The sequence below is a fragment of the Bos taurus genome, chromosome X (genome assembly GCF_002263795.3).
Source record: "Bos taurus isolate L1 Dominette 01449 registration number 42190680 breed Hereford chromosome X, ARS-UCD2.0, whole genome shotgun sequence".
NCBI lineage: Eukaryota > Metazoa > Chordata > Mammalia > Artiodactyla > Bovidae > Bos > Bos taurus.
In genome coordinates, this window is record NC_037357.1 from 59,147,113 (window position 1) to 59,172,313 (window position 25,201).

At 40.6% G+C, this 25,201-nt stretch overlaps 1 protein-coding gene and 1 long non-coding RNA gene across 13 annotated transcripts in view; both read right to left on the bottom strand.

Moving 5' to 3' along the window:
* CHRDL1 (chordin like 1) overlaps positions 1-24,824 on the bottom strand; it is a 134,055-nt gene extending 109,231 nt beyond the window's left edge. For 9 of the 12 annotated variants that reach the window (XM_059883261.1, XM_059883257.1, XM_059883254.1 and 6 more), the window contains exons 1-3: positions 24,734-24,805; positions 23,615-23,671; positions 21,022-21,179 (exon numbers count right to left, since the gene is read on the bottom strand). In XM_059883261.1, coding sequence (XP_059739244.1) covers positions 21,022-21,127 — 106 coding nt within the window. In that variant the 5' untranslated portion in view covers positions 21,128-21,179; positions 23,615-23,671; positions 24,734-24,805. Of the gene's footprint in view, positions 1-21,021; positions 21,180-23,539; positions 23,586-23,614; positions 23,672-24,733 lie in introns of those variants that run through there. The other 3 variants (XM_059883258.1, XM_059883259.1, NM_001205187.2) reach the window with 3 other exon arrangements.
* On the bottom strand, positions 18,360-20,973 carry LOC132344283 (uncharacterized). The gene is made up of 2 exons (XR_009493487.1): positions 20,098-20,973; positions 18,360-19,770 (listed from the first exon to the last, which is right to left on the bottom strand). It is a non-coding gene; the product is annotated as an uncharacterized lncRNA (long non-coding RNA).
* Positions 24,825-25,201: the final 377 nt, after the last annotated feature.

Here is a 25,201-nt window from a genome sequence, read left to right on the forward strand (position 1 = left end):
GTATTATCTTTTAGGATTTGAAATAGCTCAACTGGAATTCCATTACCTCCACTAGCTTTGTTCATAATGATGCTTCCTAAGGCCTCTGATCTGATCTGAAGGCCCACTTGACTTCACATTCCTGGATGTCCACAAGTTAAACTGCTGGGATTTTGAATGGTATTGAATCTATAGATCAAGTCATGAACTACTAGTATCTTAACAATATTGAGTCTTTCTGTCCATGAACATGGAATCTCTTTCCAGTAATTTGATATCTTTCCTGAGAGTTTCATAGTTTTCCTCATATAGATTTTATATATATTTTGCTAAATTTATATCTAAGTATTTCATTTTCTGGTGCTAACGTAAATGGTATTGTGTTTTTAATTATAGATTCCAATTGTTCATTAATGGTATATAGGAAAACAATTGACTTTCATATATTAACTTCATATTCTTAAACCTTACTCTAATGGCTCATTAATTTTAGAAGGGTTTTTTTTTTTTTTTTGGTTGATTTTTTGGAATTTTAAAATAATCATGCCATCTGCTAGCAAAGGTAGTTTTATGTCTTCCTTCCGAATATGTATGCACTTTATTTCCATTTCCCATCTTACTGCATTTGTTAGGACTTCCAATACAACACTGAGTAGGAATGGTGAGAAACAACACCATTGCCTTGTTCTTGATCTTAGGCTAAAACATTTAGCTTCTCTCCGTTAAGTATTGTATTCCTGGTAGATTTTTTTTTATAGATGTTCTTTATGAAGTTGAAGAAGTCTTCACTCTATTCTCATTCACTGTATATTGTTCACTTTTGTCAAGTGATTTTTCTGCATGTATTGATATAATTGAGTAGTTTTTCTTTTTTAGCCTATTGATGTGATGGATTATATTAATTGATTTTTGGATGATGAAACAGCCTGGAAAAAAATCCCACTTGACTGGATTTTTCCTACATTGCTAGATTCAATTTGCTAATATTTTGCTGAGGATTATTGCATGGGAGATATTAATCTGTAGTTCCTTTCTTACAATGTCTTTGTCTGGTTTTGGTATTAGGGTAATATTGGTCTCATAGAATGAATTAGGGAGTGCTCTCTCCCTCTGCTTTCATCTTCTGAAACTGATTGTAGAGTACTGGTATTATGTCCTTAAATGTTTGGGAGAATTCACCAGTTTATTATCTGGGCATGGTGCTTTCCATTTTGAAAGAGTATTAATTTCTTTAACAGACGTAAGCCTATTCAGATTGTCTATTTTATGTGAGTTTTAGTTGGTTGTATCTTCCCAGATATTGGTAAGGTTTTCCCTAAGTTATCATATTATTGGCATGGAATTGTGCATATTTTTATGACAGTTCTGGTGGTAGTGATGGCCTTTTTTTCATTTCTGAAATTAGTAATTTGTGCTTTCTTTTTTAGTTAATCTGACTAGAAGTTTATCTATTTTATTGATCTTTTCAAAGAACCAGACTTCGGTTTCATTGATTTTTCTCTTTTGTTTTCCTGGTATAACTTTCATTGATTTCTGCTTTAATTTTTTAATATTTCTTTTCTTCTGCTTACTTTGGGTTTGATTTGCTCTTCTTTTTCTAGTTTCCTAAGGTGGAAGCTGAGATTATTGATATCAGATCTTTTTTTCTAATATATTAATTCTATGCTATAAATTTCCCTCTAAGCAGTGCTTAGAATTTTTATAAATTATATTTTTATTTTCATATAATCCAAAATGTGTTTAAACTTCACTTGAGACTTCTTTGGCCTATGTGCTATTTGGAAGTATATTGTTTAATCTCTAAATATTTTTATATTTTTACAGGTATATTTCTGCTATTGATTTTTTAGTCTAATTCTACTATGTTCTGAGAGCATACTGATATAATTTATATTCTTATAAGTTTTGTTAAGATCTGTTTTATGATCCATGAATGTGGTCCATCTTGGTGAATGTTCCATTGACCTGGAGAAGAATGTGTATTCTGCTGTTGTTGGATGAAATACTCTGCAGATGACAATTAGATCCCGTTGAATGATGGTGCGGTTCAGTTCAACTATACCATTATTAACTTTCTGCCTGCTGGATCTGTTGATTACTAATAGAGAGGTTTTAAACTCTCTAAAATAGTGGACTTGTCTGTATCTTCTTGCAGTACTATCCATTTTTACATCATGTATTTTGATGCTCTGTTAGGTATACACATAATTTTCCTTGCTCTGAAGTCTGCTTTGTCTAAAACTAATATAGTTCCTCCTACTTTCATCTAATTAGTGTGTTAGCATGTTATATCTTTCTCCATCCCTTTACTTTTAAAAATTTGTTTATTTTTAATTGGAGGATATTTTGTAGCATCCTTTTACTTTTAATCTTTAATCTTATTAAAGATTAAAATAATCTTTAATCTTTAAACTTTTAATCTTATATGTATCTTTACATTTAAAGTGTGTAGGTAACATATAGTTGGGTCTTGTTTTTGTTATAATCCACTTGGATAGTCTGTCTTTTAATTGGTGTATATAGACCATTCACATTTAAAGTGATTATTGATACAGCTGGGTTAATACTGACAATATCTGTAATTATTTTCTATTCATTTTCCTTTTTTTAATTTTTTTCTTTTGTGTGTGTATTCCACTCTTCCTCTGCTTTCTATGGCTTTATTTCAGCATTTCCTATTATTCTATTTTCTCTCTTTCTTGGTATATCAATTATACTCATCTTTTTAATTAGTAGTAGTCATAGAGTTCGGAGAAGGCAATGGCACCCCACTCCAGTACTCTTGCCTGGAAAATCCCATGGATGGAGGAGCTTGGGGCTGCAGTCCATGGGGTCACTAAGAGTCAGACATGACTGAGCGACTTCCCTTTCACTTTTCACTTTCATGCACTGGAGAAGGAAATGGCAACCTACTCCAGTGTTCTTGCCTGAAGAATCCCAGGGACAGGGGAGCCTAGTGGGCTTCCATCTATGGGGTCGCACAGAGTCGGACACGACTGAAGTGACTTAGCAGCAGTCATAGAGTTTACAATACATATTTACACAAATCTAAATCCACTTTCAAATAACACTATACTGCTTCACAGGCACTGCAGGCACTTTGTAGCAGAGTACATCCTTTATAAAATCACTGTCATTCATTTCACTTTTCCTTAAACTATAATTATTCAGTACACTGTTGCTATTATTATTTTGAACAAGCTTTATTCTGTTAGGTTAAGAATAAGAAAAATAAAAGATTTCACTTTACCTTCATTTATTCCTTCTTTAACACTCTTCCCTTTTTTATATAGATCTGAGTTTCTGACATTATTTTCATCTTTCTTAAAGAATTTATTTTAACATTTCTTGTGAGGCAGGTCAATTGGTGAAAAATTCCTTCAATTTCTGTTTGAGAAAATATTCTCATTCACTTTTGAAGCATAGTTTTGCTGGATACAGAATTATAGGTTGATGGATTTTTTCTTTCAAGAATTTAAGTGCTTCATTTCACTCTCTTACTGCTTGCATGGTTTCTGAAGAGAAATCATGTGCAATTCTTATCCTAGTTCCTCTATATGTAATGTGTTTTTCCTCTTTCAAGATGTTTCTTTGTCTTTGATTTTCTGCAGTTTAAATATGATATGCCTAGGTGTAAGTTTTCTCACATGTACCTGCTTTGTGTTCTCTGGGCTTCTTGGATTTGTGCTTTGGTGTTTGTCATTGCTTTTGGAAAATTCTCAGCCATTATTACTTCATTCATTAATTCTTTTTCCTTTCTTTCATCTCCTTCTGTCATTCCTATTACATACGTGTTACACTTTTTGTAATTTTCCCACAGTTCTTCAATATTCTATTGAGTTTGATCACATTTTCAGTTTGGGACATTTCTCTTGGCATACTTTATTTATTTATGGCCGTGCTAGGTCTTTATTGCTGCATGCGCTTTTTTCTAGTTGTGACAAGCAGGGAGCTATTCTTTGCTGCAATACACGGGCTTCTCATTGCTGTGGCTTCTCTCACTGCAGAGCATGGGCCCTAGGGCATGTGGGCTTCAGTAGCTGTGGCATATGGGCTCAGTAGCTGCAGTTTCCAGGCTCTAGAACAGAGACTCAATAGTTGTGACACATGGGCTTAGTTGCTTGCTCTGCAGCATTTTCCCAGATGCTGGAAAAGAAATCTGTGGGATTTTCCCAGATCAGAGATTAAACCTGTGTCTCCTGGATTGGCAGGCAGATTCTTTGCCACTGAGCCACCAGGGAAGCCCCTTGCCATATCTTTAGATGACTTTTTCTTCAATCATGTCCAGTGTGCTGATGAGTTCATCAAAAGCATTCTTCATTTTTGTTACAGTGTTTTTGATTTCTCACATTTCCTTTTGATTCTTATTTTTCATCTCTCTTTACATTGCCCATATATGCTTACATTTTGCCTCCTTTTTTCATTAGAGTTCTCAACACATTAATCTTCTTTATTTTAAATTCCAAGTCTGATAATTTCAAAATATCTGCCATATCTGAGCCTGGTCTGATGCATGATTTGTCTCTTCAGATTGATTTTTCTTTGCCTTTTAGCATGCCCAGTACTTTTTTGTTGGAACTCAGACATGATGTACTTAGTAAAAGTAACTGAGGTAAATGGAGCGTTAGTGTGAGGTCTTATGTTAAGCTCTCTAGGAGTTAGGCTAGTTTTACTGTTTTTTTGTAGCCATGGTGTCAGAGGCTAAAATGTGCCTAGTGTCTTTGTCTATCCTCTCCATTGTTATCGGGTTTCCCTAGATTCTTCTTCTTAAACAGTGTCTAAGGCTTGCAGGTCTTTCAATCTCCTGTTATTATACAGGATCCCAATTGATGCGTAGCAAATTGTAGGGGAAGGAGAAATGTTCTATAATCATATAATTAGCTCTCAGTTTTTAGTGACCCATATCCCTGAGTTGTGACCTTCAAAAGCACTAATTAACTTTGCTCCTGCCTACCAGTGTAGGTGAGACAGGAAAGCTAGTGGAGTTGGGCATATATTCTTTCTTCCAGGGTGGTTCCATTCCACTGTAGCCCACCAGGCTCCTCTGTCCATGGAATTCTCCAGGAAAGAATACTGGAGTTGATTGCCATTTCCTTCTCCAGGGGATCTTCCTGACCCAAGGATCAAACCCACGTCTCTGGCATCGCAGGCAGATGCTTTACTGACTCAGCCATCAGTGAAGACGTTCCAGGGTGGGTTAGGCACTGATAAAACCCAAATTAGTTAGTCTAAGATAAAATCATTTCCCTCGGTTTTTCCAGTAGTCATGTATGGATGTGAGAGTTGGACTATAAAGAAAGCTGAGTGCTGAAGAATTGATGCTTTTGAACTGTGGTGTTGGAGAAGACTCTTGAGAGTCCCTTGGACTGCAAGGAGATCCAATCAATCCATCCTAAAGGAGATCAGTCCTGGGTGTCCACTGGAAGGACTGATGTTGAAGCTGAAACTCCAATCCTTTGGCCACCTGATGTGAAGAGCCACCTGACTCATTTGAAAAGACCCTGATGCTGGGAAAGATTGAGGGCAGGAGGAGAAGGGGACCAGAGAGGATGAGATGGTTGGATGGCATCACCGACTCAATGGATATGACCTCGAGTAAACTCTGGGAGTTGGTGATGGACAGGGAGGCCTGGTGTGGTGCAGTTCATGGGGTTCGCAAAGAGTCGGACACGACTGAGCAACTAAACTGAAGTGAACTGAAGCCAGGCCTTAGTTAATGAGAATAAAGAACTCTAGGCTCATTTAAAATGGTTACTTTTCCCCCTCCTCTGCCTATAACAATTATAAATTTTTCACCAAACCTGAGAACCTGGTGGGGATCCTAGAGGTAAAAACTCACAAAAAGGAGTTTTTCTCTTTCAAGCTAGAACATGCTCCTTCTCCAGCAATTAGTCGATTACCTGATTACCCGTTAAGTGCTCCAACCAGGATCCAGCAGTGGTGATTGTATTCGCCTGTCTTTCCAGTTTTCAAAGAAAAAAACCACAAGGCAGTTTGCCCTGTGACCTCAGTTTTCTGTGATTTTAAGAGGACTTGCTGATTTTCATTTCCTTAAGTCTTTGTTCTTGTGACAATAGGAGTGACAACTTCTAAGCTCTTTACATGTCAAGAAACTAGAAGCTCTTTCTAGTCTCTCTTCTGTGCATAAAGGTGTATAAAGTTTTCTATTTATATAATTAACATATACAATATACGTTTTATAAACTACTTTGAAAGTTAACACATTGTGTACATTTTTGTGCCATTAAATATCCCCCCTATACTACATGCCTAGTGACATGATTTTTCATTAACACAGTTGAAACATAATTTCTTAACCAATCCCCTATTTGAGGGTTCAAATTGTATCCTTTTCTTTGTTTTAAAAAAATTCCATGATAAATATCCCTGTATATAGGGGCTTCCCTGGCTGTCCAGTAGTTAAGACTCTGTGCTTCTACTGCAGGAGACAGTAGAAGATCCATGGTCGAGGAACTAAGATCCCATATGCCTCTGCTGCTGCTGCTGCTGCTAAGTCACTTTAGTCGTGTCTGACTCTGTGCGACCCCATAGACGGCAGCCCACCAGGCTCCCCCGTCCCTGGGATTCTCCAGGCAAGAACACTGGAGTGGGTTACCATTTCCTTCTCCAATGCATACAAGTGAAAAGTGAAAGTGAATTCGCTCAGTCGTGACTGACTCTTAGTGACCCCATGGACTGCAGCCTATCAGGCTCCTCCATCCATGGGATTTTCCAGGCAAGAGTACTGGAGTGGGTTGCCATTGCCTTCTCCGCCATATGCCTCTAGGTGTGGCCAAAAAATAAACAAAAATAAATATCCTTGCATATATACTAATGTATGTAATACTGGTTATTTTCTAAATATAAATTCTTAGAGGTAGTTTTATTGAGTCAAAGGTAATGAATGCTTTTAAATTCCCAATCTATACTGTCAAGCTGCCTTCCAGAAAAGCTGCACTAATTTACTTCCCAATTGCAGTGTGTGAAAATGTCCAACACTGGATATTTTAATTGCTTAAAACTTCATAAATTTGGTGAGGGAAAATGGAAACAATTCTTTTTTTCTTTATCAGATCAGATCAGATCAGTCGCTCAGTCGTGTCCGACTCTTTGCGACCCCATGAAGCGCAGCACGCCAGGCCTCCCTATCCATCACCAACTCTCGGAGTTCACTCAGACTCACGTCCATCGAGTCAGTGATGCCATCCAGCCATCTCATCCTCTGTCATCCCCTTCTCCTCCTGTCCCCAATCCCTCCTAGCATCAGAGTCTTTTCCAATGAGTCAACTCTTCGCATGAGGTGGCCAAAGTACTGGAGCTTCAGCTTTAGCATCATTCCTCCCAAAGAAATCCCAGGGCTGATCTCTTCAGAATGGACTGGTTGGATCTCCTTGCAGTCCAAGGGACCTTTTAATTTCTCCTTTTATGATATTACCATTATTACTGTTAATATTATTATATTAAGCTACATTCTGGACTAAATGTAAGTGCTCAAGACCGTTTATTGATTAAAAGAACTCAGAAAAATCAAAGTTACTTTGTAGGCAAAAGTTGTGTATTTTTCACCCAAGTCTCAGGAATACAATTTTATTGGTAAATACACAAATTAGACCTCTGCTCCACAGTGTTATAGAATCAAGTAAGAAATATTTTTAACAATCCCTGCATGTTTAATTGAGGAGAGACAAATCATGAATTTCCCAAAATAAACATAAATGAGGCACCTTTGGCAAACTTCCACATACTGGTGAGAAGAGAATGACTGTTTCTCTAAAATAAATTCGATAAATTCAAAGTCTTTAAAACACCTAAGTTATTTGCATTTCATATAAACAACTTACCTAGACATTTCAGAAAAATCTGAGTATACACTTAGAAGCAAATCCATGCAGGAGGCTATTTAGGTGGTATTATTAGGCTGGCATAAATTGCCTTACTTGATTGGTTCTTCAATTGTTAATACTTGGATGGAGGTAAGCTGGAAATTACTTTGTTGATTTAAATTCACATTGCAAAGTAAGATGGAACCTGTGTATTACGTATTTGATTCTGGATTATTTTGCTAGAAATAATCAGCTCACTCAGAGGCTGACATGAGATCTACCTACTTAAAATATGAAACTGGATGAGCTTTCATTATTAGCAATGTGATCTGCATGGTTGGGTGATTTATTCCTTTCTGGATGATAAAGAGATGGGATGATAAAAGATAAGGACCCACCCCTTAAAGACTAAGTAAGCACCAAAACAAGGCAAGCTATCAAAATGTGGGTTTCATGTGCATTTACATATTTTTAAAACTCATTTCCAAATTGCTAAGATTCTAACTTACAGGCAAGTCAATTTCCAAAGGAACAGTATACACCAATGCCACAAGGAGGGTATTCTTTATCTACAGCTGTTAAGCAAGTTGCTATCACCTCTCTAAAATATCTTTAAGATAGATTTCTTTACAGAAACTCTTAAATGGATCCTTTCAATATATCTGAGCTCACCACTATTCATGACAACCACAGATGATCCAAATAACTTGTTTCAGCCAACAGATTCTGTTTGCCCCAAATTCAGCCTCTAGATAGAGTACTGTTAGACAATGTGTGAAACTGGCCGATCTGAATTTGCCTTCTCCAAATTTGGCTCAAGGCTAAGGAGGTAGAAGATAAAGGTAAAAAGAGGCCAAGAAACCAGGTCCTGAAGAACACTGAGTCAGATGAGCATGATAATAACAGCAATAAGAAAAATAACAACAAAATTTGTTGAACATGTCTTATAAGTTAAGGGCTTTACATCCATGAATTCAATAAATTCTTGCCACAACCCTACAAGCTAGATCCCATTATTAGCCCCATTTTAGAGATGAGGCACAGGGAGGTTTGGTAACTTGCCTAAGTTGACATGAGTAGTCAAGGTATGGAGCTGGGATTCAAATCTAAGAAGGCTGGCCTCAGAACCAAGGACTGAAACCACAGTAGCATTTTGCCTGTCCTGCTACATGAGTGTAAAGTGCATGTCACCCACTTTTAGAACTTAAAAAATAAAGGGCTTTCACACATTCTTGCCTAACTTTTTCTCAAACCACCCTTCCCACCCTACCTGGAAACACAGCTTTGCTCACTTTTTAACGAATCAGGTGTTGTCTGTAGTGAAGACAAGTCATACTCAAATGACTATAGGAAATGATACAACTGGAAGACTTCATTTTGCATTTTTTGGTATTTATCTCAAGGACAAATTATAAAGTATGAAATAGTGCCTATGCTTCCAAGAGCTATGAAATAGAATTGGGAAGAGACGAGTAACCCTGCTGAAAGTTCTTTTTCATTCTCTTTATACCCATCAGCATTTTTCTCACAATACATGGCATTTATCTCACATTACAATACTAGGTCAAGGTCTAAGTTGCTTAAGTCGTGTCCAACTCTGTGCGACCCCGTGGACTATATCCCGCCAGGCTCCACTGTCCATGGGATTCTCCAGGCAAGAATACTGGAGTGGGTTGCCATGCTCTCCTCCAGGGGATCTTCCTGACCCAGGGATTGAACCTACGTCTCTTATGTCTCCTGCATTGGCAGGCGGGTTCTTTACCACTAGCGCCATACTAGTGTCTTCCCAACTATGCATCTTGAGGATGAAAACATCTTACTCAAAAACTAACTATGCATCAAAACCTGACCATAAATGCAAACACAGTGGTCTTCATCAAATACTCTGGTCCTACTACCTGAGCAACATGGGATTTGGCTAATTATGCTCCAAAGAGAAATCCACAAATTCCTGGAAGGAGCAAATTCAGGAACTGAAGGCAGAGACAAGGAGCTAAACAGTAATATCACTGGTGCTATAAAACAACACTGCTGCAATTACTGACACTGATTTCAACTACATAGCAAAAGTAAACACTATAATTTTTTTTAAAACTATAATCTTCAAGACATGTTTTACCATGGTTGTCCAAGATTGGGTGCTTAACTGAATTACAGCTGATTTCTCCGTGAGTACATGGAACAATGCTCAATTTTCAGAAACTATGATAAAGTCCATTTCAGCACATTATTATAAGTCTGAACTTTAAAAAACTTTCATGAGTTACACAGCAACATTGACCACACCTCTGCTGCTGCTGCTGCTAAGTCACCTCAGTCGTGTCCAACTCTGTGCAACCCCATAGACGGCAGCCTACCAGGCTCCCCTGTCCCTGGGATTCTCCAGGCAAGAACACTGGAGTGGGTTGCCATTTCCTTCTCCAATGCATGAAAGTTACAACAGCAACATTTGACCACACCTCAAAGTTCCAGATATTATCTTGACAAGAAGCACAAAGTGAGTTGATTTTATTGAACATGTGATACCTCACCCAACTTGAAGGAGACCCAAGTAAGCAAAGTAAAACTTATCATTGCCAGTACCCTGAGTAATACCATCTGGAGACTTCAAGTGCTCAGTCTCTCAGTCATGTCCAACTCTTTGTGACTCCATGGACTGTAGCCTTCCGAGTTCCTTTGTCCATGGGATTTCCCAGGCAAGAATATTGGAGTGGGTTGCCATATTCCATCTCCAAGGGATCTTCCCAACCCAGGGATTGAACCCTTGTCTCCTATGGCTCCTCCACTGGCAGATTCTTTACCACTGAGCCACCTGCGAAGTCCAGAGACTTCATGACTTAACACTGACTCATGGTATCTGTAGAGTAGAACTTGGTCCCAAGGGAATTTCAATGAACATTTGAGATGGACCTTCAACCTGTATCATCACAGCTATTTTTCAAATGGGTTCATGTGGCCCTAATTGAAAGTGATAATCCCTGATACTTTAAGGGCCCCTGTTAACAGAAATGATGACAAGAAGTAAACAACAAAGATGTGCTTCTATGCCATCAATGTTTTCCCCAACCATTACTGTCTAGCACCGAGCACCAGGTCAAAAGTTCAATAACTTCATCACCAGTCTAAAGGCAAGAAACATTCCCATGAACAGTTTTCGATAAGAGCTATTACTGTAGACACATCATCATGTTAAGTACTACAATAATATTTATTTTATTATAACACATACAGTCAGTGGACAGGGAGAGATGAATCTTTGCTGTTCATTATATAAGAGGACAAATCAAGTAAACAAATTCCTTTTGGAGTATTTTTTTAAAGGCTACTATAATAGTGAAGAAAAAATTAAAAGCATAAGTACTTCTCTTCTGACATTTATCTAACTTGAAGCAGAACGAAGGGCATGATGTAGCAGTCACTACAGAAAAAAAATGTCCTATATCTCTGAAAATTGGGTTTCTAGAACTGAAATCTCAGTCAGAATTCCTCAGGGCTTTAGGACTTCATTTTCAGGCTACTGAAGCCAGTGAAAACGGAAAGCCAAGAAAAATCCAAGTCCTTCACTTTTGAGTATATAGCTTATTTCTCTTTATCTGGTAGTTAATTATCTTATTCCTACTTGTTGGATCATTTGTCCAAAATTAATTCAACTTAATATATATTGAGTGGCCTATGCACAGCCTGGGCTTCCACTACCTGCCTTTTCTACTAGCAGGTGGGCAAACTCAATGAGAAGAAAAGGTCCATATTTCAAAGAGGTTTGAGAGTTGAGCAAGGCGACATCATTGCTAAGTTGAGAAATGAAGATTTTCCATGAAATTTCAATTCATTGTGCCCTTCTATCTCCCATTAACATGGATAACTGAGACTTGATGGTATTCTCAAGGCCATGGGAGATACTTTTACAGAAAGGCTGCTCAACTGGTGAAATCTGATCTGAATAATTTTTCTGGCTAAAATCATCTCTTACTTGTCATCTGGCATAGGACTTTGGGCAAAAAATCAAAGCTCTTGTCTGAAAAAAACAAATTGTTCTTTCTATCAGCACCTCAGCTGCACAAATCTCTGCTAAAGGAGGTTTACTTACTATTTGGTCAAGAATTTAAGTTGTGCTCTTGAACTCTTCACAACAGAATCAACTTTGTGTGCCCCACAACTGATACCTAACTTATCCAGTTTTCACTTCAGACAACATAGGCTAAGTCTCCACTACAGGTGCACTTTAGAGAATCCATGATGAATCAGTGCTTCATTTAAATTTTTTTTTAATAGGAGGATAATTGCTTTACAATGCTGTGTTGATTTCTGCCATTCACCAGTGTGAATCAGCCATAAATATACATACATCCCCTCCTCCTGACCCTCCCTCCCACCCCTCTAAGTTGTCACAGAGCACTTGGTTGAGCTCCCCATGTTATACAGCAACTTCCACCTAGCTGGCTTATTTATATATGGTAATGTATATATTTCAACAGTATTTTATTAATGCATTCCACCCTCTCCTTCCCCTGCTGTGTCCACAAGTATGTTCTCTAAGTCTGCATCTCTATTCCTGCCCTGCAAATAGGTTAATCAGTACTATTTTCTAGATTCTATACATATGCATTAATATATATTTCTTTTTCTCTTTCTGACTTACTTCACTCTGTGTAACAGGCTCTAGGTTCATCCACCTCACTAGAACTGACTCAAGCTTGCTCCTTTTTATGTCTGAGTAATATTCCATTGTACATATGTACCACAACTTCTTTATCCATTCATCTGTCAATGTACATCTAAGTTGATTCCATGTCCTGGCAATTGTAAATAGTGCTGCAATGAACACTGGGGTACATGTGTCTTTTTGAATTATGGCTCATGCAGCTCAATATCAGAAAAACAAACAACTCAATCAAAAAATGGGCAGAAGACCTAAACACATACTTCTCCAAAGAGGACACCCAGATAGCCAATAAACACATGGAAAAATGCTTAACACTGCTCATTATTAGAGAAATGCAAATCAAAACTACAGTGATGTATCATCTCACTCCAATAAGAATGACCATCATAAAAAAAAATCTATAAACAATAAATGCTGCAGAGGATGTGGAGGAAAGGGAGCCCTCCTGTACTGTTAGTGGTAATGTAAACTGGCACAGCCACTATGGAGAACAGTATAGAGATTCTTTTCAAAACACTAGGAATAAACTACCATATGACCCAGTAATCCCACTACTGGGCACATACCCTGCCTGAGTGCTTCATTTTTATAAAATAATATATATGTGTTGTTGTTGTCATTTAGCTGCTAAGTCATGTCCAACTCTTTTGTGACCCCCATAGACTGTAGCCCACCAGGCTCCTCTATCCATGGGATTTCCCAGACAAGAATACTGGAGTGGGTTGCTATTTCTTTTTCCAGGGGATCTTCCCAACCCAGGGATAGAACTTGGGTCTCTGGCATTGCAGGCAGATTCTTTACCATCTGAGCCACCATGGAGGCTCACATATGTGTGTGTGTGTGTGTGTAGCTGCAAAAAAAAAAAAAAAGACTCTAAGTCTATATACCAATTAACCATGATTAAAATAAATGTTGAGATTACCAATGACTTTTGTTTCTCTAATACTTTTATTTTCTTCTGAATGTTGAAAAATGACATCTATTTTTAAATAGAAAAAAATCACGTTGATGTAAACTTTGCTTAGGGCATCTGATAATTGACAATGCAGTCTACTAGACATATTAAACAACCATATGTATAACATTTCCATGTTCTAGCCTTCGATTAGCTTATATCATTCAAAGTTAAACTATCTGGACTACATTAACTTAGCACTTATAAAAAAACTTATATTGAGCTATAATTTAATGTTTGCCCTATTCCTTTACAGAGGGTTAATAGAGAAATGCCAAATATGATTCTTCTTTCATACCATTTGAATAAGTGGGAGGTAGATGAAATTGTACCTTTCTCTTGCCAACCAATGGAAAGCTTCTCTTTTTATCTTTTCAGGAAGCATACACCAACTTAGAAACGTGAATACTGTAATGTATCAACCTTTGTGCATGCTCAGTCACTCAATTGTATCTGACTCTCTGAGACCCCATAAACTATAGCCCACCAGGCCCCTCTGTCCATGGAATTTTCCAGCCAAGAACACTGGAGTGGGTTGCCATTTCCTTCTCCAGGGGATCTTCCTGACCCAGGGATGGAACCCACATCTCTTGCATCTCCTGCATTGACAGGTGGATTCTTTACCACTGAGCCACCTGGGAAGCCCCATGTTACCAAATCAGGTGTTAAAAATATCTACCCTTTCTACTTTGGTCAGGTGGCCTCTATTTTTTGTTTCAGCTTTTAAAAAGTTATCTTGCAACTATTCTTTTGTATATGCTGTGATGTGCTGGGCTTAGTCACTCAGTGGTGTCCGACTCTTTGTGACCCCATGGACTGTAGCCTGCCAGGTGCCTTTGTCCATGGGGATTATCCAGGCAAGAATACTGGAGTAGGTTCCCATGCCCTCCTCCAGGGGATCTTCCCAACCCCGGGACTGATCCCAGGTCTCTCACACTGCAGGTGGATTCTTTACCATCTGAGTCACCAGGGAAGCCCAAGAATACTGTAGTGGGTAGCCTATCACTTCCCCAGGGGATCTTCCCAACCCAGGAATTGAACCAGGGTCTCCTGCATTGCAGGTGGATTCCTTACCAGCTGATCTACCAGGAAATCCCATTCTTTCATATAGAACCTATAACTACCCTTCTGGGAAGTAGCACGCTATAAATCTTAAATGAGTAAAACGCTTTTTGCAAAGACCTTGTGACAATGATAAAAGTCCAGGTGTGCTCCAAATACTAAAGACAGAGCCTTGGTTTCCCTGATGCCTCAGACAGTAACGAATGTGCCTGCAATTCAGGAGACAGGTTCAATCCCTGGGTCGGGAAGATCCCCTGGAGGAGGAAATGGCAACCCACTCCAGTATTCTTGCCTGGAGAATCCCATGGACAGAAGAGCCTTGCAGACTACAGTCTATGGGGTCCAAAGAGTTGGACGTGACTGAGGGACTAACACTTCCACTTTCATTTTTCTGGTTTCCCTTGCCCTCCCCGCTGCACAACCCCTTATTCTCCCATCCTTTAGTTTGCTGTCCAGAAGGGAAGAATTCCTCTCAGAGAGTAGAGAATCTTTAGTTCAGAGAGAGCGTGAATGACTCAACCAACACCACACAGTGAGCAATAGAACTGACCAGAAGCCAGGTCTCCTGACTTAGAGCACAGTTCACTCTCCATTAGACTATGAGGGCATTCCAATCCTTCTGATAAGTCAGGGAAATCTAAGAAGCATGCACATAAAGGCACATATTTTTAGCCTTCCTCACACATTTCCTTTGGCTTAGCTTATTTAGGTTCCAGAATAATTTTAGTCCTAGACTCTATCTTTTAACTCCCAAATAGTATACTGCCTGTCTTTGGAATTCTGATTACAAAGTTCTTTATTCATCTACTCAGATCATCTCACATGTTACGTGGCTGCCATGTGCAAAGCTGTGCATGCCATGCTAAGTCACTTCAGTTGTGTCTGACTCTTTGGGACCCCATGGACTGTAGCCTGTCAGGATCCTCTGTCCATGGGATTCGCCAGGGAAGAATACAGGAGTAGGTTACTATTTCCTTCTCCACATGTGCAAAGCACTGGGCTTCTATTCAAGAGAAGGCACTGGCTTCCTCAAAGAACTGCTAGACACAAACTGGTGTTGTGAACAGAACAGCGGATCTGGAGACCTGGGTTTTCATTCTGGTGCTGCCCTGGATTTGCTGTCTGGCTTTGTACAAAGTCACTTGGCCTCACTCAGTTTCAAGTTTCTCATTTGAAAATTAAGGTGATAATATCATTTGGCCTGTAAGAGAGTTACTCTAATTGCTGTGTGTGCGTATGTTAGTCACTCAGTTGTGTCTGACTCTGCAACCCCATGGACTGTAGCCTGCCAGGCTCCCCTGTCCATGGAATCTCCAAGCAAGAATACTGGAGTGGGTTGACATTCCCTTCTCCAGGGGATCCTTCTGACCCGAGGATCAAACCCGGGTCTCCTGCACTAGAGGCAGATTCTTTACTGTCTGAGCCATCAGGGAAGCTACCATTCATTAAAAACTGTGTGCCAGCCACTGTCACACAGCCCTCTGTGTGCACAATATGATCGAGTCTTTAGATGACCATGTTTACAATCAATACACTATTATTTCCCCTACTGTACTGATAAGAGCACTAAAGCTGGAGAGATTAAGCAACATTCCCAAAGTAAGTAAGGAAGTCGTGGATCTGGGGTTTGGATCAAAGTGGACTCCAGAGTTTCCATAGCCAACACCACTGGTCCCTCCCAACATAAAAAATAATTAAGAATATACCTTGAAAGGCATTAAGCTAATTTTAAAGCATTCTCATTTACTCTACTTCTACCTATCTGAACTTCTAAGATGTGAATACATCTATTCTTCTGCTCATTTCTTTGTCTTGTCAAATAATCACCTTGAATGTCCAAGCAATAACCTGGAGGTGGGGGACTCAAGCCCTTCTGGTTGACTTTCACAATAAAGAGGCTCTGGGTAGGCTCCATAAGACCATGCTTCCTGTGTCTCAAAATTTCACTATCTTCTTCCTTCTCTGCAATCTTTTGGGGACTCATCCTTCCTGGGAAGTTCAGAGGCCCATTTTCAGCCAAATACAAATGTTAGAAGCTTTTCTCCAAAGGAGAAAAATGAGTGAGAATCTAGTCCCTTGGAAGATCCAGCTAACCCATCTTATAAAGCAGGCACAGAAGCCATGAAATACACCAACCATTTCTCTCCCAAGGACTTTTGCCAGCCTTGGCACAGGCTGGTTCATTTGAAATATATAATTAAATATTCTTAACAACTCAATTATTCTACCTCACTTTGATCAATAGTTCATTACCTAAGTCAGATGTGCCAAAAGAGGCAAACTCTTCAGCTCATTTTGTCCTACATTTGCATGAATATTATGCACTGAATATTATGCTTCTTTGAACTTCAAAAGAACTTCCTGGCCTCTTTTGACTACAACTTTAACAATTGAGCATAATGGAATTATAGAAAGACACTTTCCCAGCTAAAGATCTCCATCCTCGCTGCTTTTGGACAGGAACAAACTTTTATATAAGCCATAAATGGCTCATTCATCCACTGTGATGGCACTGTCCATATTTCCCGGGTTCCTGAGCGGGTTTTCCCTCCTGTGAGAGCAAGGTAACTCTGGCTAATTAGCTACTAGCAAGTGGCAGCACCCACTTCTACTTTTCCTTGTGCAAACAGCTTTCTGCTTTGAAAGCATTTCCTCCAGACCTCCTCAGATTCTACACCAGTTGAGTGAGTGTCTTTGACCATAATAGCATCGCCCCTCATTCCATCCTGATGCCTAAAATGGGAGAGCAAACAGGCTACCGAGCATCTGCCTTGACCAACATGCTTATACTCAAACCAGCCCATGAGTGAGAAAAAACCTTGGCTTCCTTGGGTAAAACAGTATCAGGCAGCAAGGAGCGACATGAAACTTTATGATCCTTACACATTTCTTGAAGTTTTTTCTGTTATTTTTTCCCCTCATTTTGCTTCTTCCATTCCTATACCTACTCTTCTCTAGAACTCAACAGCACAATATGGGAATCCTGATTTCCTTTTACTTCAAAGGACTTTTTCCTGTTGTCAAAGTAATATTGCCAATTGTGAAATCTTTGGAATAAACAGAAGTATAAAAATGAACAAAAATAACAGTCATGAAACTACTACCCAGAGATAAAAAATTAGTTCCCTCTTGCACACCATGTGTGTGCGTGCATGCTCAGTCGTGTCTGACTCTTTGTGTCCCCATCGACTGTAGTCTGCCAGGCTGGCTCCTCTGTCCATGGGGTTTTCCAGGCAAGAATACTGGAGTGGGGCTGCCATGCCCTTCTCCAGGGGATATTCCTGACCCAGGGATTGGACCTTTTTCTCCTTCATTGGCAGGTGGATTCTCTACCACCGAGCCACCTGGGAAGCCTCACTGTGCACCAAGCATGAATATAAAGTTCAGGTAGAAGAGAGAACTATGGGTAAAACCCCAAACTACTGAAGCAGTAGAAAAAATATAAGAATATGGAGTAGGAAAGACCTTCTTAGGAATAAGAAGAAATCCACAAGCCATAAAGGAAATGAATGACAGATCTGACTACACAAAAATTTAAAACTTCTATATGGGAAAATACGGCTTATACAAAGTTTGAATGAAATGGCAGACTGGGAAAACAATACGTGAAATACAAAAGGTTAATAACAACATTTGAAATAACAAAATGTTAATAAATAAGCTTTTGCAAATCAATAAGACAAGCAACCCAACTGAAAAATAGCCAATTCACTGGAGAAATACAATTGAATTAAAAGTAATTGAAATACACTCCAGTAACAGGAAACTCTCACAGCACAACTGAAATAGGATTTCCTCTAGTAAACTGGCCCATGAATACAGCGAATAAGAATACTTTTAGTGAAGGAATTAGAAATGGACATGCATACATATATGGTGGAAGTGTAAACTGATACTTTTTTTGGAAGGACAATTTGACAGTTTTTGCCAAGATTAAAACTGAGCATACACTTTGACCTGACAATTACTCACAAACACTTGCTTAAGTGCTTTCAGGCATTCACTAATGCCTTACTTATAGTAATAACAAAACTGGAAACAATCTAAATATCTACAAATAGGGACTATCTAAACAATCCATGGCACACTCATATAACCGGGTACTATGTAGGCATTAGAATGAACATGGTACTGTTACACTGAAATGTTCTGACATGGAAGGATGTCCTGGACACACTGCTGAATAAAGCAAGTTATAAGGAATAAAATATATATATATATATATATATATATATTATCCAATTTTTGTAAAAGAAAAAATCCCTATAGATATGTATGTTTTGATAACACAGAGAGAAAACAGCATGGAAGAAACAGAAAACTATTACTATTATTAATAGTAACAGTCATCCCTAAGGTGCGGGAATGGGAGTTGAGAGAAACAGGTTCTTTATGAAGTTCAGATACTTTCACATCATTTTGTTCAGTGAGTAGTATTCATTTCACAATTTAAGAAATTTCAAAATAAGCTAATATAAGCATTTTCCAGGGCTATCATTTGCAATAAGGAGTGTTTGGTAGCATGAGAATGCATTACAAGGATCATTTATGCAACCGTTTCCTAGTGTTTCTAATGTCTTGTAGAGCTGCAATATAAATTTCGGTGCATGCAGTGTATGTGTGTGTGCAGTGTATGGGTGTGTGAGTGTGTATGTGTGCCGAGGCAACATACCTAAGGCATAGACTTTTAGAGTCTCCTTTTAGTGGAGATAACTTTGCACATATCTTTGAGACAGTTAGCTTGGGTCAGGCCCCAAAGAATGATGCTGAGGGCTCATTTAGGGAATGACGATGACCTAAGCCTCATTATCTGACTATAAGCTGGAAACACTAGCCCAGAACTGGTCCCTTAGGCCATCTGTTACATAATCATTTTGACACCAATTGAATATCCAAAGGGCTTGGGACAGACTCACAGGCAGTAGGAAATGTTAGAGAGTGATAGTTTGGGGTCTGTCAATCAGTTTTCAATCACATTTTTTCTTTGGTTTGTCAATTAAGCTCTAATTGTCTATTTCTATGGACAATATTACTCAATTCTTCATTAATATGGAAGGCTTCCCAGAGAAGATTGTCTCCTAAGAGTTGCAAGCTTCCCCATGCTGCCACAAGGCCATAAGGGAAGTTTCTCCCTAAGAAACAAAGGAGTTTTAAGTCCAGCTGCTTGTGAGCTTAGCTGAGAATGGACTGGACTTTTCTCTCACATCCACTTAAATCAAGGCAAACTTCTGGAAGACGAGGGTTCTGAGGTGGATTACGTATTCAAGCAGAAGAAGGTCGGTTGAGGACTACAAGAGAAGAGGCTGATTTAAGCTCTCTTGCTCCTACTGTGCCCTGCTCAAACTTCCTTTTTTGTGTCTCAATCATACGAGATTACAATGGATCACTCATGTTTAAAAGCCTAATCAAAAGCCCCATTTCTCCCAGGAAGGAGACTCACTTTACTATGAAAACCATAGTGAAGCAGAAAGACAGGTAACAGTGGAACAGATTCGGCACTGTTCTCCCTAACAGAGAGCCTCATGCCCAATATATTTAACTTAAGCTGATAAAGGGGATACGTGTTGAAGTGATGGGCTTCAGATGCTGTTTCAGTTCCTACCAGGCATACTTACACACTTCCTTCTCATGAATAAGTTCAGTGGAGCAGAGAATGCCCCGTCTTGGACCAGTTCCACATTGTGCTTCTTTTGATGCAGCCAAAAAGGGGAACTAGAGAGAGGGCTTTTCCTTCAAATGCAGAGCCAGGGTCCACCTTGGAGGTGGCTGCAAATGGCCCAAAGATGGTGAGGCTCACAGTGGGCAAAGGCAGGCAGACAGCTCCTAACAAGGGCAGAGATGTCAATGGTTACTCATAAGTCTCCCAAATGTGGCCGCAAGGAGGGTTAATTACCCCCCTTTTCCTGCCACTCAGCTTTCTCCAATGTGTCAGCCCATGACACGGATCGCTGACTTTCTAGAAATATTCCCTGGCTTTGCAGGGACGTTCCGTTCAACAAATGGCATCCAATTTGCTCACGGTCCCTGGAATCTCAATTTCCTCAAAGGATTTTTCATCTCAATCCAGTTCGTGTGAAGGTTTTTTCCTTCTTCGTTTTTCGGCAGAAGAGAATAGGCAGAGCCTGCTTTACTTTTTTTTCTTTTTCTTTTCTGTGTTATTCTTTTTCATAAAGTGAAAACCTTTGTGGAAGAGTCTGAAATTTGGGAAAAAATCCAGCTCATCTGTCAGATATTTCTAGAATTACGTAAAATGGAATGAGATTTGTACAGTTTAGAACAGGAAACGGAAAATAACTAATGTGTCATGTGTTCTATGAGATGAAAACTATATGATAATCAGAAAAACAGCCCCAAATTCATTGGCCTGATTCAAAGCTCTCCTTCTTTTATCAACTCACACATAAACCAGTAACATTCACTTTCTTAGATTCGTGGCAGGGCCACATTTGGGCTAACTCGCAATCTCTTCAGATTATAAGCACCTTCTCAAAGAAATGACAAGAAAGTATCTTGTTTTTTTTTAAACTCAAGACACTTAGGTTTTACTTGCTCTGTTCTGCTTCCTTCTAGGAAAAGAAAGAACAGCAACAAGGAAAAGATGTATCTCATGCCTCCCATGCAGCCCATCTTCCACTTTTTTCTCATTCCAGCCAGTGCAAAAGGCAACTTGAAACTTTCAGGGCCCCGTGTACTCAAGCTGTTGGGAAGAAAGCAGACAAAAAGACTTAGAACAGATCTACTGGAACTGATGGAGACCTCTTATCTCAGGCTTCTAACCTACTGGGGGGCGGGAAGGGCTGGGGGAATTTACATGTGTAATAAGCACTGTTTTCCTGCAAAGAAAGAAAAGGCCTCTCCTGCCTTGCAAAGACTGTGGAGGAAAATGTAAGTGGACTAACATACATTCCTATCCAACGCTAAGGCTAAATCCTTACAGGCAAGTCATAGGAAAGAAAAAATAAACTTTGAAATCCTCATTTCTAAGGGAATTAAAGTTGATTTCTCAAGAGATTTTCTTTGGGAGAAAAGGGAAACTGGGGTTTGCAAAATGGCCATTTTGGCAAACAAGATAAAAATAATAGGCAGTGACCCAAACAATTTTTGAAACGAAAGTCAACTGATCTTAGCTTCAAGACTATCATTATTTTTAATCCTTCAGGGATGGGGCAAGCATTGATCAGTGTTTCGCCTGTGTCTCTTATGAGATCTATAAGGATTTTCAGTTTGGCTACTTATGTTGGAAAAGACAGATGTGATTAGCAAATGGATGTGATGTAAGCACCTGAATGGTTCAGACATACTCCTCTCACATGAAGTCCCCTGTGAAATGGAAATTTTAAATGGACCATTTAAGGAATATTGGGCAAACTTAAGTAGGTAATATGTTCACATTGCATCACCACGCAAAAGACCACCCCAAAAGCACCTATCATTCCTAAAAATAGGAGAACTGCATTTCCAGTCTCAGGAGTGGAAAGCTTTTTGAGGCTTAGAACACAGAAGGTTTGCTATAGATTATATCCAGCCACAGGTCATTTCCATCGACTTTAGAGCTGGCAAAACTCTTCCAAAGGGGGATTTGAAAATATTTAAATAATTCAAGAAACACCATATTTCAGTCTGGGATTAACACTGGATGGGAAGTGAGTTCAACAATCTTTTCAGCAGGTCCAACCTAAATATTGAGTATAGAGAGCTGGATGGAATACAAGATGATCATTCTGGAGAACTGAATTGTCTTTGGGCCACGATGTGAATGCCACCACTCTTACTTTAAATATTATGAAGTTGGCCAGATAATTTAAAATCCATGGTTTCAAATTAAGAGTATGTAACCAAAGCAGAACTGGTCATAGAGAATAATTTATGCTATCAGCCAGGATTTGCAGGACCGGTTTGCCGCTCTACCTCCTTCCTGCTCCTTAAACGACAACTAAATTTTCCTGGGACATGTTCATAGCCTTCAAAAGACCTGGGTTCTGATGACCAGATCCCGTCTGGGAGTTTCTGGCCCTTCTTCAATCACTCAGAATGTCCATCTCTGTCCTCTGAGAGTTACCAGGTTCCCTCGAAGCAAATCATTTCCATGAACAGCTTTAACACAGCGACTCACCCCAGTGAGGTTCTTCCCGAGCCTTCTTTAATAAGCTTATCCCCCAAGTCTCCAAAGGAGAAAGATTTTTTTTAAACCACTGAAATTCAATTTATCATAATCACATATGGCTCTCAGGGGGGATTTCTGAAGCCATGGTTTTCGGGTCTCCCCATGCAAGAACCAACTGGATTGTTTTTCTTGTACAATGGTTGGGTGATTTGGTGAACAGTAGCATTGCCTCATAACTCAAGCTGGCAAGAAAACGGCTCTTAGGTTTTGGTTTTTGTTTTTTCTTTTTTTTTTTTTTTGCTTTTCTTGGGTCTCAACTAATGGTATGAGCAAAGAGAAAAGTTGGTGACTAGAGAGCAATTAATCTCTTTTGGCATTCCTGTCATCTGTGTGGCCTCCCTGGCTGGGCTGAAGAACATCAGAAAATGAATCTCTTTATAAATAATCACTTTTGCTTTACAAGATCCTGAAGTCCTGCCTTTATGTTCTGTATGGAGCTATAAACCTAGAAGAGTTCCCTCCCCAGGTCTCTGTTAAATTTCTCTTTATCCCTTTAACTTTTTCTTTTGGGGGGAGGAGAACAGTTCAAGACATTTGTTGGGGCTGCAGCAATAAACACGAGTGAGCATTGCTCAGCAAACATGCCGACTCTTACACTTGCAAAGAGCCAAACTGTCCTTAATTTTTCAAATTATACTTTGACCCAGTTAACTGGAGTTATTTCGGCATTAACTCTCTGTTTGCTTCACACAGGCCGTTGTGCCATTGAACTTGCACTGGCTCTTTTACAGGTTACTTAGAAATGTAGCCATTGACATATCTGGGAGAAAGCCAGGCTCCAACAAGAAAACAACAAAGAAAACAAAAATTCTGAGACCAACGCTGCCGAGCTGGGGAGGGTGAGTGGGCTTTACAGGAGTCTAAGAAACACGTAAGATCCTAAAGAAATGTACCCATTAAGGTGCCTTCGTAAAACAAGCATTCACCAAGTTCATTTGCAACAAGGGAGGGGATCAAGGGCTCCTTGCCTGGCTGTGACTGCAAGGGATCTGGGCCGCCAAGTGTCCGTTCTCAGAAGAGGTCTCCTGGGTAGAATAGAATCAGAGACATTCCCAAAGGAAGGCTAAAGGATGGGCAGGTCAGCCAGCTCTTCATGCCCCACAGTGTTCCTTTAATCCTTCCTAGAGGCTTCACTACCCTTGTAATCTTACATGCACTATTGTCTGTGGGACAGCCCCCAGGGTAACAATTCTCTTTTGGACAAACAGTAAGAGGACACTGGAGTCGCAGGCCAGAGTCCATCAGCTAAAATCCTCTCCCCAATCTACCACCCAACAAGAAAAGCTCCATTCACTGGCGGTGGGCTGGCTCTGAAAAATGGCAGCTTCAAGGTCAGGGTGTCTCTGGTCTGAGTTGAGATGCCTTCGTCGCTATGACGGACAAACAACGACTGGAGTTTGGTTTGCAAAACACCATGCTATCTATCATTTCCTTTTGATTCCCCACAACAACTCCACCTTCAAAATGGGCATCCTGGAGCCCAGAGAACTCAACTGCCCATTCTCATAAAGTTAGTGGCAGGGCCGACAGGAACTAGAAGGCAGGCTTTCCAGGCCCTGAGTTCTGGCAATACTGCGTTGCACCCTGAGCTTAGCGGGTCCAACTCTGACCCCAGTGGTCCGGGCCAGAAAATGAGGCAGATGTCCACAAGGAGGACAGAGGCGCCTCCAGCCCCTTCTGCTCTGTTTCCTTAACTTGAGTACCTCGGAACCACCTACTGGTCCAGGGCACTTCAGCAAGCAAGCAAAAAAGACTCGGGACACAGGCGATCACTAAGGGGACTGCAGAACCTGTTAGATGGCTACCCAAGGGGCCTCCCCGCAGCTCCAGAGCCTGGAACTAAGCAGGCCAAGCGGGAGTGGCGAGTTCGAATCCGGAGGGAGCCGACCCCCCCCCCCCATCCACCCACCTACCTTGGTGCAGCGCCCTGGGCCCCGCCTCCAGCCGGGCCGCGGGCAGCTGGAACAGGGAGCCGGCTGGGGTGGCAGGTTCGGGGAAGTTTGTGGTGCCGTGGGGGAAGACGGCCCACCTGCGCAAAGGCTGGAAAGGAAGAGTGGGAAAGCAGGCGCCAGGCACCTCTCACTGACCTGGCCACCGGCCTCCTCCGTGGTCCACGCGTGCAGGCGTTCCAAGCTCCCCGGGGCGCTCCTCCGAGGTCTGGGATTCGCAGGTTGTGGCGAGAGCTAGAGTGCGTGCGAGGGGGGAGGGGGGACTCGAAAGTGGGTGGGAGGAAAAACATCACCGCCCTCACACCACGAGGGAGCAGCGGTTCGCTCGGCTCCCGGGGGCAGAGCCAAGGCGCGGGTGCGGCGGCCCGGGGCCACCTGCCCGCCCGCCGCCCGCTCCCCAGTTGGCCAGCGAGGCCGGCGGCTCGGCGCGGGCGGGAAGTCCGCGACCACGCAGCAGCTGCAAGCCCGCACCCCCTCGCCTCCCGGACACCGCCGCTTTCTCCCCTATCCCCCGACCCGAAAGTTAAGAAATCGGGAGAAAGTGTGAGGCTCAGCCGGCGACTTTCCCATCACGCAGCGCCAGCCGCCCCCCCACCCCCCAACCCC